This window comes from Podarcis tiliguerta (genome assembly GCF_965153285.1).
Source record: "Podarcis tiliguerta genome assembly, chromosome: 2".
Lineage (NCBI taxonomy): Eukaryota > Metazoa > Chordata > Lepidosauria > Squamata > Lacertidae > Podarcis > Podarcis tiliguerta.
In genome coordinates, this window is record NC_139535.1 from 74,894,555 (window position 1) to 74,916,475 (window position 21,921).

At 40.0% G+C, this 21,921-nt stretch overlaps 2 protein-coding genes across 10 annotated transcripts in view; one reads left to right on the top strand and one right to left on the bottom strand.

The window, feature by feature from the left end:
• INSYN2B (inhibitory synaptic factor family member 2B) overlaps positions 1 to 4,489 on the top strand; it is a 75,719-nt gene extending 71,230 nt beyond the window's left edge. The window contains exons 4-6 of one of the 4 annotated variants that reach the window (XR_014508763.1): positions 743 to 939; positions 2,330 to 2,396; positions 2,918 to 4,489. Coding sequence is in view for 2 of the 4 variants with exons in the window: in XM_083430840.1 (XP_083286966.1) it covers positions 743 to 913; positions 2,330 to 2,522 (364 nt within the window). In the remaining 2 variants the exon portion in view is untranslated. Of the gene's footprint in view, positions 1 to 742 lie in introns of all 4 variants that reach the window. The other 3 variants (XR_014508762.1, XM_083430841.1, XM_083430840.1) reach the window with 3 other exon arrangements.
• Positions 1 to 21,921, bottom strand: part of DOCK2 (dedicator of cytokinesis 2) — a 245,877-nt gene that overhangs the window by 152,512 nt on the left and 71,444 nt on the right. For all 6 annotated transcript variants that reach the window (XM_083430680.1, XM_083430685.1, XM_083430683.1 and 3 more), the window contains 2 exons: positions 20,772 to 20,914; positions 10,715 to 10,810 (listed from right to left, as the gene is read on the bottom strand). In XM_083430680.1, the coding sequence (XP_083286806.1) occupies positions 10,715 to 10,810; positions 20,772 to 20,914 (239 nt within the window). The remainder of the gene's footprint in view (positions 1 to 10,714; positions 10,811 to 20,771; positions 20,915 to 21,921) is intronic.

Here is a 21,921-nt window from a genome sequence, read left to right on the forward strand (position 1 = left end):
AAAGAGGAAGAAAAGAAAGAGACCTAAACAACAACATACAAAGTGGTTAAATTTTGACATCCCATTTGATTACAGTCTGAGCTATCTGGAAACATGTAAATTTAAAAATGTAAAGCATTTAAACAATGTACTGCTATCTTAAATACATTTAATTGATTTGTATTTTACCACAACACTCTGACTGCTCCCTTTTCAATTCAATAAAAATATTTTTATTAGATATTTTTACACCATTTAATAAGAATGAATAAAGTATGCAGAAGAGAAATGGCAAGATATTTATTTTTACATCCTTCTCATAAGTTTTACTGCATAATTATTTGCCTACTTGAAACTGACAGCTTTGGCCATCTGTCAGATTAACTAAAGCAGTTTTAAGCACACAGGAAAGCAATCAGAAAAGCAAAATCTTTGCCTCAACTGCTATTGGAATGAAATATTTTAAAAGAAAAAGGCCTCCAACTACAATAATTTGAACTGGAACTCTTTTTAAGGTAATCTCTTCACATACAAATCAGATTTTACACAAACATGCATAGATCCAGAACCTTCGTTACAAATATGGGAAGAAATTTCTATTTCAAATCTAACATGCCAGGTCAATTAGCTCAGTAATTCAATTTCTAGACTGACTGACCATATGAATTGCAGCGTTTCAAGCAAAGTGTCAAACGTAATTGTTTCTTGAAATGCATACTTGAAAACCCCCTAACATATTTCTCTCCCTGTTTTCATTATGTAGTGTAGAATATGACTTCAGACAACAGGAAGGGAGGTTTCACCAGGTTCTGAAAACACTGGATGAAGTAAAAGAATGCCCTCCTGTAGTGGCTCTACAAAGGCAACCATCTGATCATCCAGTCCCTGAGAAACAGGAAATAAGAAGAAAGTCAAAGAAAAAGAAATGCTTCTGGTGGATTTGAAAGCCTTAAGAACTGGGTATGGGCATGGGCTGGTCCAGCTGCATGGACTTCAAATATGAACAACCCTTCCTTCACATACTCTGCTTTGTTCCTTCACTCCCTGGTTTGTGGCAAATGCAGTGTGCCGTGATGCTCATTCAGACAAACCATGGTCTGGATGCAACATCTGAACTGGGTCTAAATCTGAAGGGGGAAATGGTGCTTGTAAGTCAGGGCTGTGCCTACTTTAATATACATAAAAAGCTCCATCTCAAAAAAGGCCGGAACAAAATAGTTAGAGATCCAGCTAAACTTGGTATTTCATATTAAAATTCTGAAATGAATGGAACATTGGTTTTCTTTCTGAATCTGACACTCTTAGCAATTCCATCACATGAATATAACTTGGGCATGATGGAATCATTTGGGTCCCCCATTCCTTGTTTTGGTTAGCTTGAATCAGAATTTCTGAAGCTGCCAGATTTTGGTTTTCAGATTTTATAGCTTATTTTCCCTGACCAACTCCTTTATAGCAACTCTGTATTAATTGTACCAAAGTGCACCTAACATCCTTCACATTGTAGAAAGGTGTTCCTTCTAAATAAATCTAGAACTCAGCATAAATGCTGATGTAGGGAAATGTTGAGAACCAGATTTTTCCAGATCTTTCATACAATAAAATATTTAACTATAATTCAGGAAAACACCCTGGGACTGTTATATTCCATTTTAATCACAGCACACAAATAAGATATTTTTTTTTAAGCTCTGCACTACTCAAAGTAACTTTGAACTAGGGGGAAATTGCTTCTTCTGAAACAACAAATGGTGGCTTGGATCCTAAAAATAAGTTAAGGAAGTTCGGAGAAGGAAAATTTGCTGTCTCCTCCTCCTCTTCCCTGCACAGTTTCTCTGGATGTCTGGGGAACCCTCCTGAGCAATGGGGGATAAGCACAGGGGGCTGCTAGAGAAAGGAGAAATGTCCAGAATTGGACATACTCCCTTCCCCTGGGAAACCCTGAGCCCCATACACAGTGGATCTGGAACCCCTTCTCTCTGGGAAGGCTTTTCAGGAGGTACAGCCATCTGCAGTAGGGGAGGCAGGAGTGAAGAACTTTTTGTCTATAATCTTCATTACACTGACTGATTGATCAAAGGATCCAGGCCAAAGCACTTCCTGTCCAGGGGACTTGTAGTTTAAACAAAAAGATAAGACTTATCTTTGATAAGTCATGAAGGCACAAAAGGTTAACTTAGGCAGAAATATTTATAACCTAGCCTATCTTAATGGGTTTAGGCACACATAGCATTGCACAGTGTTGGGTTGTAAACCAGTTCCTGAAAAGATAGCTGTGTGGAACACTGATAGAAGGAAAGAAAAACACTAAGGCATGTCCTCCCTTTTCTCCCTGTGTGGTTGCTCCTAGGTGCACATTCCTGGAGGCTGCTGGCACTGGCATGGAGACTCTCCATGTGCTTGGTCCAATCCATGTGGTAAGTGCCAATGTTATAGCTCCTGTCACCAGGGGGAAACATTTTTCAGTGGCTTCTAAAAAGAGCAGGAGTTCCTTGAATGCTGGGAGTCAGGAAAGGAACAGATCACTGGATACCTCTCTGTGAACTGCAGGATAGCGTCACATTGTTGATAACAGATAACGCTGCACATGACCAGCTAAGAGCTGGCAGAGGAGGATTTTTCATTTTCGTGGCTACAGAAGTAAGTTTCTGTGATGCTAAGAGAGACAAATGAGACCCAAATCAAGTTTTCTAAGATGTGTTTCTTAGATCACACCAAGATTTTAAAGCTAAAATGTTACTTTCCACCATTTGGAATAACCAATTCCGGAAGAATATTGCACCATCATTTAGCATGCCTGTCAGATATAAACTGAGAGCTACATTTTAAAATGATAATGGACTTATATGAATTACAAGCACCAAAATATATCAGTTATCTGCAGCCATGAGATCCATGTTACTGATGTGCCTTTAGTTTACCCACCCTTGTGTTGCAGCATCCTTTAAAGATGGACCACAGATGCCAAGTTCAGATGTTAACGTGAGCATGTTTTTCAACATTACCACCACATCTCCCTTTATGGAAACACTGGAATGTGTTCTTCCATCCCTCTATCCCACAGCATTACAGCAACATTCTGATATATGGACAACTAGTTGCAGGAACTTCCAGGATCTGCAGCAACCTATGTTCAAGGTCACAGACTGAGCATCCACAGCTGACCAGTTCACATGTTATTAATGTGAACACGGGTGTCCTGATCCAGCAGAGATAAGCAACATGCAGAAGAAAGTTCCACATCTGCATTCAATCACAGGCCTGGTCTTATCATTTGTCAGACTGAGACAGATGAGTGTCATGAAATAGCAGGAAATGGTTTGTTTATTCACAATTAATTTATTATTAGTATTTTTTCCTTCCAAGTACAGTGGCCAGTTCTTGGGGGGGGGGGTATGGCTCAGTGCCAAAATAACATGACTGGTTTAGGCACTATGCACCTTGGGGAGGGGAGGGGGTGCCACTTATAGCAGTTCAAACCCAGTACCTACAGTTATCCATGGGGTGGTACATGCTGAATGAAGTCAATGTACACAGCCTGCTGCAAATGTTTGGTGTCATGGGCTCTGAAATTGTCACCTTTTTCTGGAAGGGAGAGGCTCAGAATTCAGGCTTTACCTTTCCTCTGATATATGCTGTGTGAGCAGGTATTTCAACCATCTGTTAACAGTACAGACAGCAGCATTATACCTTGCTTATGAGTTTCCAAAGGCACCTTGCTGGTCAAGCTGAAAGCAGAATCATAGAAAAGATTGCTTTGGTCTGATCCACCAAGGCCCTTCTTCGGCTCTTGCTTTGAACATGTGTTATTTGGGCTTTAGAAGGAAATCTGCATCAGGAAAAGGATGGTGCTCACAAACACATACCCCACTTGTTATTTAGATTTTTGATGCAACATTACAAATAAGTAAAATTTATTGACAGTTCACACTATGCTCATATTTCAGCATTGAGAATTAGATTACATATATTTAAAAGTCTTTATTTAAAAACTATGTTAGAAAGTATTGTGTATGATGACAGTCTACACCTCTGGAATGCCTTCCAGAAGGTTTTCCTTTGTATGTACCTGCAAGCTGGGGATAGCTTTCAGTAACACTAACTGTATACAGAAAATACATGACGTGCTGCCATTTTAAAAAAAAAGTGAAATGAGGTACTTAAGTGAGAATGTTTGTAAAATACTGTATAGCACATATTACATATTCTTAAACTACTGTACTTGAAATTACTCTGCTTTACAGAGGAAAGTGAACTTTTGGAAGAAAAATTTAAGAATACCACAGTCAATCTTCTATGAACAGTATCTTAATTAAAGGTTTATGTACTCCTACAGTATAATAAATACCTATTCCTCCTACCCACAGTGACAACTCTTGGAAAATAAGCAGGTTCCAATACAGATTACTTTCCTGATAAAATGTATTAATCAAATATACTATTTTGTATATTTCTAGATTCTTTTATTGGCATAATATCTTTTGCAATAAATGGACATATTTTTTCTGTCTCCGGATTCTAACTTGATAGCAGAGTTTATGGTGACTGAAGGCAAGGCACTCACTCAAAACTGGCAAAACTCTTGTTTTCCAACTGGTCTTTTCCCCACTTATTTATCAATTTTCCAAGGTCAGTTTTACAAAATCTGGTCAGGATTCAGCTCCATGTTGAAAATGACACACCTTTTTTTTTTTTAGGTGTGCATCGGATGGGCTTTCATACATTTTCAAAGGTAGTAAGCATCACTATATCACTGCCATTTGGCCACCTGCCTACAGATATATCTCATTTTTCATGCCTTTCTTTCACAATCAGTTAAATAGCCATCTGGATGGAGCTGTTTTGATGGCGGATTGCTTTAATCATGTTTCCTACGAGTTTCTTGAGTATGTGGAGTAAAGCAAATAGACCTACCAGACTGGCTACTTTCTATGAAAAGAACTCTTTCACAACAAAGAAAAACATGGCAAAACACCAAGAGATTCAGTTACCACACAATATGCACTGTAATGAATTGAACAGAATATTTTAAATAGAAATACAAAATATATTCCTAGTCTCACAGCTGATGTTATTAGTCAGCGTTCGAAACTGAACTTCACCTTTCCCCAATTATTATTTTTTAAAAAAACAAAGCACTTTACAACCTCCTCCCTCCCTGCCTACTGAACCTGTAAAGTATTACACACAGGGCCAAAGCATGAGTAAAGGTGCTGTAGAGTGCCTAGTCCAGGGATGGGGGCACCTCTGATCCTCCAAATGTTATTGGACTACAACTTCCATGATCCATGGCATCCAGCTGGAACAGACGGTAGCTGATGTCCCACCACATTTGGAGGGCCACAGGTTTCTCACCCCTGGTTTAGTCACTGACCAACAGCAACCTCTTTCCAGCATTCACTCGACAGCTACCCAGTTCATTAACATTGTCCTTGCTGTATAAAATCATGCATTCTCATTTCTTAAAATCAGATTCATCATTTTCTCAAAAACACCAAAGCAACCTACCAAAGTTAATTAAATATATGAGTAAATATAAAGTAAGATAGACAGACAGACAGATACAATATCAAACATGTCAACAGTTCAGTCTCTCAGTGGCTTTCAATCATGCGGTTAAAGGGGCGTGTGAGTCACAAATCTGAGTCATCTTTTTTGTAATAAAATAAAAAGTTAAGCCACAAGAAGCAAGAAAAGAGACAAACTCACAAGAAAGTTTCCTATAGCTGACTCCTCATTTTAAGATATGCTTAAAGTGTCTGTTCCTGCAATTAATTTGTCTCTTACTCTACCAACTTCAAGTCTCAGAGAGTAATATTAGCAGATTCTTAACTTTGGTTACTTTATAAAATCTGATAAGCAGCAGGGGTATACTTTTCCCCCTAGATACTTTGCAAATTGCTGGGTATCTCATGGCATCTCAATGCATAAAATAAGAAGAATCCTACTGCTCAGCACAGCTTATCTGTCAGCATTTAAAGCACAATTACCATTAGAATAAAGCAACTAAAATTAACACAATAGGGTTCCTTATTAATTTCCTTGCTTATCAAATCCTGTGAGTTTCATTATAATTGTCTCCATATCAAAACAACTTATTTTTGAAAGAGTCGCACCACTTGCAGATTTCTTTTCTGAGGTTTTGCCCTTCCTAGTCAGCCCCACTCACTGCCTAGGGTACCCGATTCTGGATATGCCAGTCATCAGAAAGCTATCCGCTTCCCTTTCTCAGGCAGATGCACATCAGCAGTAACTGTTTAACAAAAAGCATATGCAAGAGAAATTATGGGCAGTTCAAACCAAACCAACCCGCCCGTTCAGACAGGAGTTCAGACAGGCTAGTGCTGACCCACTCCTACCCCATACGTGTCCACCCTCTGGTGTACTTGAGAAGGAATACTACACACATTTGAATATAAGTACGTACAGTGAGGGGGGGAGTATTTGATCCCCTGCTAACTTTGCCCGTTTGCCCTCTGACAAAGAAATGACCAGTCCATAATTTTAATGGTAGGTTTATTGTAGCTGTGAGAGACAGAATAACAACAGGAAAAACCCCAGAAACCCAGAAGACAAAAGTCAGAGATTGATGTGCATTATAATGAGTGAAATAAGTATTTGATCCCCTATCAATCAACCAGATGTCAGGCTACCTGGTATCTTCACTGTAAGGAACGAGCTGAGATTAGAAGCACCTGCTGTAAGGGAGAGGTCTTACCTGTAATCCCAGTTCATTACAGTACCTGTACAAAAGACACCTGTCAGCAGAAGCAATCAATGCAGCAGATTCCAAAGTAGCCACCATGACCAAGACCAAAGACCTGTCCAAGGATGTCAACCAGCACAAGGCTGGACTGGGCTACAAGACCATTGCCAAGCAGCTTGGTGAGAAGGTGACAACAGTTGGTGCAATAATTCGCAAATGGAAGAAACACAAAATAACTGTCAACCTCCCTTGGTCTGGGGCTCCATGCAAGATCTCATCTCATGGAGTTGCAATGATCATGAGAACGGTGATGAAGCAGCCCAGAACTACATGGGGTGGGGGGCTTGTCAATGATTTCATGGCAGCTGGGACCATAAAGGTAAAGGTACCCATGCCCGTACGGGCCAGTCTTGACAGACTCTAGGGTTGTGCGCCCATCTCACTCAAAGAGGCCAGGGGCCAGCGCTGTCCGAAGACACTTCCAGGTCACGTGGCCAGCGTGACATCGCTGCTCTGGCAAGTCAGAGCCGCACACGGAAACGCCGTTTACCTTCCCGCTAGTATGCGGTCCCTATTTATCTACTTGCACCCGAGAGTGCTTTCGAACTGCTAGGTTGGCAGGCGCTGGGACCGAACAACGGGAGCGCACCCCGCCGCGGGGATTCGAACCGCCGACCTTTCGATCGGCAAGCCCTAGGCACTGAGGCTTTAACCCACAGCGCCACCCGCGTCCCAAGCTGGGACCATAGTCACCATGAAAACAGTTGGTAACACACTACACCATGAAGGACTGAGATCTTGCAGAGCCTGCAAGGTCCCCTTGCTCAAGACAGCACATGTACAGGCCTGTCTGCAGTTTGCCAATGCACATCTGAATGACCCAGAGGAGAACTGGGTGAAAGTGTTGTGGGCAGAGGAGACCAAAATCGAGCTCTTTGGCATCAACTCAACTCGCTGTGTTTGGAGGAGGAGGAATGCTGCCTATGACCCCAAGAATGCTCCTTGCCTGGGGCACCATTTGCTCTAGGATGGGCCCTGCTCCTGGCTTCCTGTATATCATGTGGGAATGACTAAACATAATTGAGTTTGCTAGATTATATTTAGGCGAAAAGCTTTCTGTGGCAGTGAATTAATGGATGCCGTTTTAACAATTATGAGGACTGTATTGTTGTTTAGCAGTCACCCAAAAAGTAAAGACAAATGACCATAAAACTCTCACCAAGCTGGTGAACACTGAAAGAGATAAACTGTACATATGCGTACTTGTACAAGGATGTTAAGGATAAGAAATCTAGGAGTGTTGCTGAAAAGGTTGCCCAGTGCCACTTTGATTATGTATGGCACCCTTCCTGGCACCAAGGAAGTGCCAAGTAACTTAAGAATGCAAATGAGAGGCAACAGGCCTAAGCCAGGAATATCTGACCTAGAAATGCAGGCTGCCTGTGTGACACAGCCACTGCAGGAAGCAACCACACCACTGAACGCGATATATAAGCACTAGAAGGCTGAAACACTTCCAGCCAGAAGCAGGTGAGACCTGTAAGTGATCTATAAACAAGCCCCTGTAGTCCTTAGTCAGGTAGATGTAAATGGCTGCTTTGAATGAACTGCAGCAAACCAACATCACAGTCCTCCTGAGTCTTTCCTCTCCACACTGGAGGCAATATCAAATATCATCTACTTGTCTTAATTCCAGCTGTAGCTATACCAGTTAAAATATGCTATTGTGGAACTGGAAAAACAGCTCTTTATTATTTATTACAATCATTTTAGTAAGTTGTAGCCCACTTTTTATATAAAATATAACCTCACAGCTGCTTTCATCATAAAGATAATGCAAATCTATCCAATGCAAAATTATAAAGCCCTTCAGACAGGCATTTCTTTTTCCAACAACAACAACAAAATGCATCAGTTTGTGAGGGCGTAGGCACCAAATAAGTGGGGAAACTCATTTGCAGACAATTCCAACAACCATGGGATTGTTTAAATTGATGTAGCATAGCAGCTAAGAGATGGAACTGAGAACTGGCAAGTCCCCAGAGTTTCCTGTTCTCTGCATGAGCTCACTATGTGGTCCTAGGCAAGCCATTCCCTCAGACTCTCATCTGCAAAATTAGCATAAAAACACTCACCTGTCTTCCACTGTTGCTTTGGAGTATTTGAAAGTGCTCTAGAAGTATGATTATTAATATATGACTACCTTCCAAAGAAGTCCACAAAAATGACTCGCCCACCAAGTATATTTGCTTGCCAGGTCTCATAAAAGGCCTATGCACCAGAGAAGAAGCCAAACTATATCCCACTTAAACAAAGCTGGACTGCTGCCTATTCACCAGGAGAGTATTTTGACTCTCCACAAATGACTAAGCAAGTGTCAGCTTACATGCCTACTTTAGGACATGGTAGCCATTTGGTTCATTTCTCAGTGGTGTCTATTGTGTGGTTTGATACTATAAGTACTCCTTCCACATGCCAGTCTAGATAAAACATCACTCTTTGACAGTCTGTTTTTTTTATACAGGGAGCTTCACTTTTTTTTCACTTCACAGCTGAGACAGCTTTCACAGCTAAAATTTATGAGGGCAGCATTGTACATCATTCTCTGAAGCAAGTTATTGTGGTTGGAATTTTTTATGGGAAGAAGAATGACATGTTAAAGGCACCTTTGGTGTTGAACCACGTTGATTTGACCACCTTATACGCAGAAGCTTAAAAATTGAAAATATGTTTTTTTTAAATTATTATACCAATATATGAAAACAAAGCTGAGTTTGGACAATCTCATTTTCATACAAAAAAACATTCACAGATGATGTTAATAATATATGTTTTCTACTGCTTGAAATCTAACACACAATGAAAAGCAGGCATTAACTCGGTTGGAATCAAGCTGACATCATTATGATGCCACAAGACAAAAGCGATCGTCTGGTAGCCATGGACACAATAGATAACACAAAATAAACACATGGGGTCTGTAAGTGGCATTGTATTATGAACAAATCTGAACACAAGTAGCTTTTAAATGTGAAGAATAATGCACAGGAATCAACACTCTTTGTAGCACAGCTGTTTTGGAGTATTTACATTTGCAAACAAACTGGCAGCCAGATACCGTACTGTCATTTAAATTGCCAGGCCAATCGTTTTTTGACAGCCAACTATATCAAATGATGCTGCACGGGGAGAGGGGGAATAGCACAGTTATTTTGATCTTGATACCTTTTTCTTGCAAAGTATCTTAAGTTCTGTTGAAAAGTACCCTGTTTTCAACAGTGTGCTTACTTCCTGTCTTTATAAAATGCTTAGCTATCAACATTTTATTCAGGTATCTTCTGATCTGCCAAATACATAATACTGTCAGGGTTGATTTCTTCTTTGCTACAGCTAAACTGTTAGCTGTAAAGGAACCAATAACAGATGAGGGTCAGGCAAGTCAGCGTACCTTCCCAAGAGCCTCCTTATGAGGATAAAGAACACTCAACGCTGGTTCTAAACCTCTCAATTATCTCTTACCTTCTGAAGTAGATGAGGTCACCCAAAAATTGGGAAAGCACTTATTGTTGGCAAAATATGCTCCTAGGGATTTTTGTTGTGGTTGTTCATTTGTCCAGGTGCAATTATTTGCCACACAATGTTTAGTATTCTTTTATCCTGCTTTTCTTTTTCAAAACAAGCACCTCAGGCAGTTAGCATTAGAAACTCCAACAGCATAAACAAAATGAACTCAGGAAACCAGGGAAAGGACATCACCATCTCCTTCTCCACTTTTGCCAGCTGCACCAATGCTGGCCTTAGAGGGGAGAAGCCAAGTGGCAGGTGGCCTGGACAGGCCAATGGAAGGGGACTGGCTAGTTCCCTCTGCCTGCAGCAGGATGGCTGTGTACTGATGGGCTTTGCTCTGGGAGCTGCAGCCTTCAAACATGCCAGGGTGGCTATTGCCTGCTAGTTCTACATCTTCCACTAATGGTGCTTGTGTGCCCAGAGCTCTAGCAGTGAAATGTATTTACAAAACCGATTACTCACAATTAAGGTGTCATCTCTTCCCATTCTAATGACAGCCCTGTTAATGGTGCGCAGCAGCTGGACCATTATTTCTTGTATGTGCTGATGAGTTGACTTCTGTAAAGCAAATGCAATTATTTTCACAATAATGAAGAATAATCTACATAGAAAATGCAAAGGCACACTTCATTCTGAGGCCTATGAGCACAGTACCTGTCAGAGAGCTAATCACCTAATAACTGCCACCTCAATTGGTAATGCAAATTGGCAGTGTAGCTGAACAGAATCCCTCCACCACAGCAAACCACCAGATTTACCAATGTCGTAAGTATAATGGCTGCTTAGAATTAATTAAGCCATTTGGGGCTGAATACAACTGCTTAATGTATTTATTTGGGACTGGTTGCTATTCCATCCTTTATCAGTTCACAATCCCAGGGCTGGTTACAACAATAAAATCCACATAAAAACCATTCGAAACATCAAAAAAAAGTACAATATAAAAACATGGCATTGCAGCAGACAAGGCAAGTGACCACTTTTCAGCTGGACACCCCAAGTGCCTTTTAAGTACATACTATAAAAATGCAATTCCTTCTTCTTATGTAGCAATATTATTTCAGTATTATGTGATAAATCACTAGTTTATCCCCACCATCTGATAGCGATATCTGTAGAATGACTAAAAGTGGACTAACTTTTCATTTTCCTCGGATATACTGCTGGGCTGAAAGTTTCCCTGTGCATTGCCTCAATTTTTTTCTAATGTCACCTTGGGTTTCAGTTACTGGCTGAACATGAGCCTTGCAGTGAATTGATTTTTTAAAAAAGGTTACAGTTTTGTCTTTCTCTAAGGGCAACAAAGTAGTTCAAAAAACACTGCATTTCTCATCACTGGATTCTTAAAGGTAACTTAAAGAGTGATCTTATGGCCATAAGCCAATGCTGTACCAGTGTAATGTTGCTGCAATCCTACATACTCCAAGCAGGAAAGTAGATAATAGCATAATTGCAGCAGAAACCAGAAGCAAAATAGTGATACTGATAGATACTCCACATAGACCCCAGCAACTCCAGCATCACTCACTCATCATCACGAAGCTCACTAAGAAATCTCCATAGCATCCACAGACACAAGTGTTACTTATGTACTCTGCTTATATTGATTAGCCATTGCTATTTATGTGTTTAAAATTCTTCCTCTGTGCCCTTCCAGTATGCCCTTTTGCCAAAATTCCATTTTTTTGTGTCCATGGTTCTATAACCATTGGGATGGATTCATTTAGTCTCATGATCCACATTTTGATATATCAGCAGTGTTCCCTTTCCTGTGTTTACTCAGGGATCTGTGCTGGTTTCTGGTCAGAATCCTCTCCTCCAGTATGTATGGAGGGGGGGCAGTTTGTATGTGGCTCTCCATTAACTCTAAAGGGAATGTATTTTTCATATGCCACCTCTTTTGCTAGTATAATGTTGCAATGACATTGGGAGTTAGAGCAACTTGGGCATGAGCATAGGATTCCAATTATGCTGTGCTCCAAATTCCACTAATTTTCCCCATGGTTTTGGCAGTGTCCCCATAGGGTAAGGTTTATGCTGGCACAGTATACTGCCAATGCAATCCCATCACTATGCTGGCATAGATCCACCATGCTGGCATAACATTTTGTTCTGTTAGTCAATGAGGATATAGTTTATCATATCTCAGAATATGAGTACAATGCTAGTGTTTTATATATTCACAGTTGTGTAACTATACATATGCGTATTTTGTTCAAATTGTGCCTCATGATCAATATTTTGACCATAATTTTAACATTAACAGTTTAGGTACATCACCAGAAAAAAAGGGGGGATCTGACCTATTGAAGTTTCCATAGGGGAAATCACAGCTTCCTGGGATAACACTTGCTTATATTACTGTGCAAATGCAAAATAGTTTCTCCCAATTTATTAGCATTTAAAAATTCTGCAGGTTCCCCAGTCCTACACTCCTCCAGTTACAACATGCATGTATGCTTGACAATATGAGGAGTGATTCACATGTTCCTAGATGTGGGACTGGCAGAAATGCCCATTGCTCAAATTTCCAAATATTTTCTTCTGATATCATACCCAAATTGGGACTCACAGATCTCACTGTGAGTAAGATGTTAGTCTTCACGTTGGGCATTACATCAGAGTACAAGTAATTTTTGGCTTCAAGAGTTGACTTCAAGTCTAGCAGAAGTGCACCTCTATGTTCAGGGACATTCCATCTATATCAAAGCCAAATAATATTTATAGTTTTTACATTTTTCCAACCTTTACAAAAGTTACAATATGACAAATGTAAAACATTCTAGAGTGCAGGAGGAGGAACTAAAGAATGCAGAACTGGGGGGAAATATCAGTGACTGCATCACTGAACTTCTGATTCTCTTGCATGCATTGTATTCCTGTTTCGTCTTCCATCAATTGCTTCCTATTGCTCTGTTACAGATTGAATTCATACAGCCTGTGCTGGCTGTATCCAGTTACCTTTCATTCTCATCTGGCTTGGAATTGCTTCAAATGTTCTAAATAAGAAGCTAGCAGGGAAAGCAAAGATGAATTGTGTATTCTCTCTTATTGCACTTTTGAGGCAGCATTTGGAAAGAAATTCATGCAAATATTGCATGTTTATTCTTCTTAGAGTTTTCACTTATTGTACTCCTTTCTTGCTGCTTACTCGGGCATGTTACACTCAGGGCCAGTTTCAATAGGTGGTATCCTACTAACTCAATCAATCAGTATAAGAATCTCTGCTTGTGCAATGGAACTTTCTCCACTTTCCTCCCCCCATGTCCCCCCAACCTGTTCTAGAAGTTCCCCCAACCCACCAGAGCACATCTGGGGAGATTGTAGGGTGGATGCAGAGAGAAAAGGGAGGAGTTCCATTATGCAAGCAGTATCAATGCATTGATTGAGCGAGTTAGTTGGGTACCACCCAGGTGGGCCAACAAATGAGGGTCCCCGCCCATCTGGCTGGGCTTCCCCAGCCACTCTGGGCGGCTTCCAAAAAAATATTAAAATACTATAATACATCAAACATTTTTTACCTTCAAATAAGTATAGGCTCTCCCCAACTGGATGCATTCGCTTTTTGCTGCAGTACAGCAGGGAGGTATGCTCCCAATATTTGGGGAAAAACATCAAAACTTGACTTCATTTGACTTATTCTCCAATTTATTTCAAACCTATTTATGTATTTATCCCTGGCAAAGCCAATGAGGTGCCCTCTGGAGGTTAGTTTTGCAACTCCCATCAGTCCCAACCAGCAAGGCCAGTGCTGGGATCTGTGGCCCAAAAAGCATCTGAAGGGCACCAGAGCAGGCTACCCATGATTTATACTGCCCTTCTTTGCTTCACTGATATCTGATGAAATGAATGCCCATGATGGTTTGTGACAAGACTGGTTAATTGCTAACTCCTGTAACAGCTTCTAACTTAATTTGCAGCAATACACCTACAGACACATCCATTAAACCCTCTGTGTTCATAAATCTTCCATGCTGTCTTTAAGCACAGCCTTTACCAAATCAAAATATAGACTATTCCTTAAGTGCGACTCAGCAGCTTAAAATATTGAACAAATGCTTTGCCTGGTCTAATTAAGAATAAACATGGGATGCTACTGGCATTCCCACTTTTCTTGAAGTTGTTAAAACTTAACAGATACCAGCCTTACTCTTGCACCTACTTTTATTTCCCTAGCCAGCCTACTAACCCTCATCCTCTTTCTTTGATCAGCAATTACTGTGCCAGATGCCACAGTGGGGTAGGGTTCTTTCCAAAAGCAGCATCTGGTTGTTTGGCAGATTTCCCAGTTCCTTCTGGCAGGTTTGGCATTTTCAGAGGGCCTGTCATACACTGCTGCTGTGATCTGACAGAGTTTTCCTAAGAGGCTATCTCATTCCTCTCCTCCCCTTCATTCCCTCTGCCTTGATAAATGTTACAAGTAACTGTAGGTCCAAGTTCTCCTAAGAGTTCTCTAATTGGATACTTTACTCTCCCCAAAGAACACCTCATCGTAGATGTTGAATAATTAGCTTGAAGCTTACATTTTGTTAAAAGGGGCCCAGATTGAAGTTACTTATAGCCCTGCTTTTTAAACAATAATAATTATAATAATACATAAATCAGGCTCAGCCTTTCACTTCTGGAAAGGAGAAAGAGATAAAATAGTGAAACACTACTCAGTACTTGATAAAACAGAAAATAGTATGTACTGATCAGCCTCTTTTCCTTTCAGAGAGATATGTATAGAGGCAAATTAATTGAAAAACTACTTGCCATGTATGCAGAGTCTCAGAGACTATACAGGTATGTGTGTATTTAAAATTGGGGTCGCTAACTTGTGGTCCTCCAAATAATGCAGGAGTATAATCCCCAGGATGCTGGTTAGGACTGATGTAAACTGGAGTCGGGGAACATCTGGAGAGCTAGAGTTTATTCACCCTATTTTAGCGCATGATTAAATGGTATTCAAGTCCAGGAGACGATTCACCTACTATGAGTGATATACTGTATCAGCTCTACTACATATTCAGAGCTCCCATGACTAAGTGGCGTCCCATTAAGAAAGAGAAAAATTAATGGGCAATTTTGATGACATGTGAACAAAACTTCCACTAACCTTCAAGTAAATGTTGCAGTCCATAATTAATCAGATCTCTGTTTGCATAGTAAACCCCAATAGAACCTTGTGTTAAGGTATCCACGTCACTTTGCACTTTAGAAGATCTGTCAAATATTAATTGCCTTGCCTGGGGCCAATTGCCACTTGATTCCCTTTCCCAGAACTATCTCTGTGTGTGTTCACCCATTTCAACACCCATTGTACCTGGTTTGCTCTGAGGAAGAGTTTAAATATCAAAGGACCTTCTGTTGTAGGGCTGGGGAACCTTTGGCCCTCCAGATGTTGCTGAACTACAACTCCCATCAGCCCCAGCAAGCATGGCCAATGGCCAAGGATGGTGAGAGCTGTAGGTTCAGCAACATTTGGGGGTTCTGGTGGCTCAGTTCTGAGGAATAACTGTTTGTCACTAACGATTCCATATGGCTGCTATCAAAGGGAGAAGCAAGACATTGAGGTTCCTTCCACTCTCCTAGCTGGGTGGGACCAATGGCCATTTGGCCCCTCCCTCCAACAACTACCACAAGGATGGGGGATCTTGGTCAGCCCGTGCACTTCATGGAAAACCTTCAGAGGCCACATGGCTATAGAGGGCAGCACCAGAACCAAATGTTGACACAGTAAAAGTGGGCAGAGTCTCGCTTTCTACCTCACACTCACTTCACTTATTGGGCCTTTTCCTGTTTTTTTAAAAATCTTCCATTGGTGTCAACAGAAGCTTTTCTGGGATTTTCCCTAATGTCAGTGATTTGAGGAGTGCGGGGGGAGAAGTGTCATAATACATGGGTAGGGAGGTACAGGTAGGAAAGGACAAGTTAAACTTCCTCTCCCCAGCTTTACACCCCTGAAAACCACCACCACAGCAATGAGGCTTTAAGAAATACCTCAGATTAGCATCAATGACATCTTTTAAAAGCTTATTTACTGCATAGGGCCAGGGAAACCATAGGCCACTTCTGGTCCAAGGGCTATAAATTCATTACCCCCTGATCTACAGCTATTCTGTCTGATAGTTCTATGTAATGGCAGGGACCCATTTTGTATAATACTCATGAATACACAAAATTATTAATAATTACATTATTATTATTATTATTATTAATAATAATAATAATTAAAAATGCAAATGCACATTTGGCTTCAGTTTGCACTTCAAGTTATCAGGTTTGAAAAGGGGACTCAAGCATTTAGCAGTAGAAGAAATGCACAAGTTCACTTTTCAGATGTGACAAGCATGGTTCAAAAAGCAGGCACATCTGCTTTATTATGGTGCATTTGCTTTTTGCTGTTTGTGCAATAATACACCCTGCATCTGCAGCCTGCCAGGAATTTAAGGTCACTCTTGCACCTGAGATCCCAACATACAGTCAATTTAATTATAAAACAGTGTTTAGGGGATAACCTTTGAGATTTCATACATGCAATCTGTAACAGCAAGTAGCTCATCTTGAAGGAGACAGCATCTTTTCAAAACAACTGAGGGCAACAGCTAAATATTACTTTTAGAAAGGTGGGGGGGGGAGAAGAATAAGATGTGTTTTTTTTCATTTTTCTGCTTTAATATGGCCTTTTCACATTGAAAGCACAACTTTGTCAAACAGTACTAGTCAACTTGGCAGTATCACAAACTAGTATTGTCAAGCATGGAAAAGAGAAAATGTATCATTGGCTCCTAAGTCCTGAGTGGTAAAAGCTATATAATAGCTATACAGTAATAGATAAGAGACAAAACATGAAAGCTCATTATAATATCTATACTATGTTTACTCTATAATTATCTTAAACAACTATACTTTAAATGTCAAGGGGGCATTGCAACCACACCCTTCACATACAGAGTTATGGTCTTGCTCCTATTGTAACAGTTTCATTTACAAACCTGAGTAATCAAACCAATCGCAGAAATTGCTGGAGGGTGGAGGGAATGTAACAAGCTCATGTAAAGTTAAACATTTGTATTGTTGTTCCCAAGGTGGGGCATCATTTGGCTTCACTGCAATGCCCTAAAGTGAAAGTTTTAGGCTACAATTCCATGCTCACTTACTTGGGAGTTAATGTCTTGGAACTCAGTGGGACATATGAGTAAACATCCATAGGATGAGGTTATTAACAGATTTCTCTCTCTCCTTAGTAGTGGCTGTGAGCATCTACAGAGCGCCTCATCCATCATGTTCCTAAGCTGGATTTTAAACATTTGCCATATGCTTCCAATTTAGTTTAATTGCACTAACCTTCAGGTATGTTAAAACATGGGGAAAGGAAGACACTGCATTATGTTAACATTTAATTTTTAAAGTACATTTGAAACTAAATGTTTGAGAAAGTGAATGTTACTTTGCTAAAACTTCTTAGTCCTATTGAAGGTCCCCTTTCCTTCCATTGAGCACATTCTCCTTCTGTACTTAATAATTATGTCTTCCACTGTCATCAAGTACAGGATCAGAAAGTTCAAGGATATGCCTCCTAAGTCAACTCAATAGGCCCTTATGTGCTTCACTAAGATATTTATTTGTTTAAACTACTCATAGGCTAAATTTAAGGGTTATGCCCAGCCAAGGGAGCTTCCAGCAAAATATATGAAAGCCAAAATATTAACACTACAATAATCTACAATAATAAAACCACAATTATCACCAACAGAACAAGCCATGAAACTTAAAAACAAAACATCCAGCAAAATACCAAACACCAGTAAATAATTACAGCAAAAAAACAATTAAATTTGATTCTTGATCTCTAACTTAAAGCACTTCAGCAACAGTTAGCACACGTGCGGATCTTTATGCCTACCCCCTCCAATTTACTCTAGAGCAGCGGTTCTCAACCTGTGGGTCCCCAGATGTTGTACTACAACTCCCATCATCCCTGAGCTCTGGCCTTGCTAGCTAGGGGTGATGGGAGTTGTAGTTCAACAACATCTGGGGACCCACAGGTTGAGAAAGGCTGCTCTAGAGGGTCCCCAGGCCTCTTGAAATTATGTGGCAGAGAGGCAGTGTGGGATGCAGGAGGGAGGACAGCACAGGGGAAATTCCATTGTGCAAGCAGGACCCCGTAAGCAGAAGCCTCTTTTAAGCCAGTTGCTCCTGGAAGCCTATGATGAACACCTTCCTCAGGTATGCAGGCTGTCCAGACCTAAAGATTTCCTTCTAGTGAGTACACAGTGCACAGAGAGGAAGTCTCAATGTCCTGCTGAGAGATGCATTAACTTTACAACAATTCATCCAATGATCTTTCCATTTTTCAAAAGAAAGAATTTCGCTGCCAAGGAAAGTGAAAGGTAGACTGTCGAAGTGCATCCTAAGGAACAAATGATACCAATTTTCTAAGCCTGGCCATCTCTACAAACCACTTGTGAAATGGAAAGAATACTTTAAAACCACAGAACTGAGAAAGAGAAAAGAACCTGCCACTAAGGCTATGACTATCATTCTTGAGCCCTGTATGATCTCAGCAAAACGGGGTCATCTAACCCAAAGCTTTTTCTCCTTGAAAATTCAGGTCAAATAAAGTACATTTCTGATAGAATAATAACTATTCTATTAAACTTCTTGCATATTAGCATTGTCACAATGAAAACTCAAGAGGCTAGTACTTCTACAGTATCTCAGACTCTCCCTAGCAAGCAATACTGCCTAACTAAAATGGATAAAATAAAGGAAATTCAGCTATGAAGCCACCCTCCACATATTTCAAACAGCACAACCTAAGTGACTATTCAGTGTCACTTCAAGAACCAGTGATACAAATTATACTGAGGCCCCTGAGGTGGCCCAAAATTCATCCAGTTTCCACTTTAAGACATTCTAATTGGGAAGAAATGGGAAGAAACTGGGATAATCTCAAAAGAAGTGGCAAATATCTTTGTACCTAAAAACACAAATTAAGTGTATATTAGAAATGCAGTAGTGGCAGGCAGAGCGGCTTTTCTGATGACTGCCAGTAACAGAGGGGAGAGTGGCAAGGTAGCAGCAGCAGTGTATGGCATTGGGAAACCAAGTCAGCTTGTCAGGAAAACCTGTCATATTCACAAGTGAAATTTCAGAGTTCAGCACCCAGACTAGTGTAAGAACTTTCATTACTAATATGATTTTTTTAAATGCAGATTAGTGAAGGTGCATTAATTAAATGATAACTAAGACAGACATTGAAAAATCGAATATAACTCAACTCCTTAAGTCAAATACAGATTTCTGCTTGTGACCATGCACAAGATGACACATTTTTATACATACCTTTTAGAACTCTCCCATTGTAGAAATTTGTTGCATACGTGCACATGGATCACATATGCAGAATGTGGAAAGCAAGCTTGTACAGCAGCTAATATTAAATAAGCACATGTGATGATGGCAATATGGCTTATGAAACAAGGTTCTGGCCACTGCCTTTCAACGCATACTAATATAACTCACCCTTAAAAAGTAACTGTTCCTTTAGTGTTGCAGAACAGTTTTGTATATTTATTAGAAGCAGAAAAGGCATAAAAATGACTTGTTCATTTATTCACTTGGATTTTTTCATACAGCACTATCAGTGATTCAATGCAGACATAGCTATGTTATGAATATCAGAAACATCCTTTTTAAAAATTCCATAAGCCCAGGTATTTAGTTATGTATACTTGTTTTTTATTTAGTTTTATAAATAATAAAAATTGGTATTGGTATTTTTTTAAATGCTGATTTTAATCTTTGTATTATTGACAGTTATTTTAATTTATTTTATGTACAACACACACACACACACACACAAACGCATGGTTTATGCGTTTTTATAAACAATGAAATAAATGGTTTGGGGCAACTTGGATGGCCTGAAACACAGTACATTGGTACCACAGGTTACATATGCTTCAGGTTACATACTCTTCAGGTTACAGACTCCGCTAACCCAGAAATAGTACCTCAGATTAAGAACTTCACTTCAGGTTGAGAACAGAAATCGTGCTCCGGCGGCATGGCGGCAGCAGGAGGCCCCATTAGCTAAAGTGGTGCTTCAGGTTAAGAACAGTTTCAGGTTAAGTACAGACCTCCGGAACGAATTAAGTACTTAACCCGAGGTACCACTGTATCAAGGAAAGAGTGAGCCAGCAACATATTCCCAAACTCCACGGTTCATGTGTCTAGTGTCAATGATACAATGTGTACAAAACGGCATGACTCCTTTGGCTTTAATAAAATAAAGCTGATTCAGGATTGATGATGTGTCAAGGCAAATGATCCTGAAAACCAAGAGGGAAAAATTATAACTCTGTTTCCAGTGTCGTACTGAAAACTAAGAGAACTCTTTCAATCTGTCAGGGCCCTGTTATATTTAGAATTTAAATGAGAGTCATCAGCATCAATATTTTACAACTTAATCAGCACCGTCTTACAACCTCCTGGAATCAGCCACATAATCATTCTAATCATCAATACTCACTGGATCTTGACAGCTGAGAACCTCCAGGATGCTGTTGAGTAATTCAACACAATACTTCTTCTCTTGGTTTTGTGCCTCTTCCCTTGGATCCAGTAATTCCTTCAGTTCTTTGGTAATGACAGGAAGCAGGATATCTCTACATTCTGAAAGTAATAATTTGCTACTTAAGATTATCACAGAAATTTTCATGTTTTTCTTCCCAGAAAGCATACAATGCAGCTCCCCCTCCCACAACTATGCTTAATTCCAATCACTTCCCATGTAGAGCCTTCTGGCTTCTATCCCCTTTCATCTTACCAATGTAAACATGAAGAAAGCAATTAGGATCTACAGAATGAATGTCTAAGTAACTAAAGGCAGTTCAGCAAAGAGTAATACCACATTCTACACTTCATGAAGATCTGGCTGGTGAATGAACCAATCATTCTGAATAGAGTACACGTGTATGCTTTGTGGTAATAAATGTCTTCCTGCAATGCCAACTTCCCATTATTATTATTATTATTATTATTATTATTATTTTCTTGTTGCATTAAGAAAAGAGAGAGAAAGTGAAAAGCTGACCAAGAGCTAGAAAGGCAGCAAAATATACATTGAAAATGTGAAGCTTGCATACGTTTGACAGCAAATCAGAGCAAATAAATCCAAATGGCATGGAAAACTATGCAGAAGACCAATTTGGCAAAAAAACAAACAACCAAAAAAACCCCACATTATCTATGAAGCTGAGCTAAGTTCTGCCCACAACATTTACATTCAAGATTGTTCCTAGAACATCCTTGGAAAAGCAAGAGTGCCTCCTACTCATGAATTGTGCATATGCACACTACTTCAGATATTTGGGGAAAAGGAGAGAAACAATGTAACAGATACTCAGCATCTAAGCCAGAGATACAACTGTTCATGAAACATAAACATGCATCATCGAAACTCAAGAATGGCCATCTGTAACCCTACTCTTCCTACCAAAATTTCACTCCCAACATCCCCCAAAAATGCCACCTTCGGCACCAGAAAGAAAACACACATTTTCTCCAGCAGCTTATTTTATGGTAAAGAAGAAATATGACACATGAAGAATATAAAATGGTGTGAAAAGCTGGGTGATGGTGGTGGAAGAAAAGAGAAGTCTTTCCTCCAAACCCTTTTC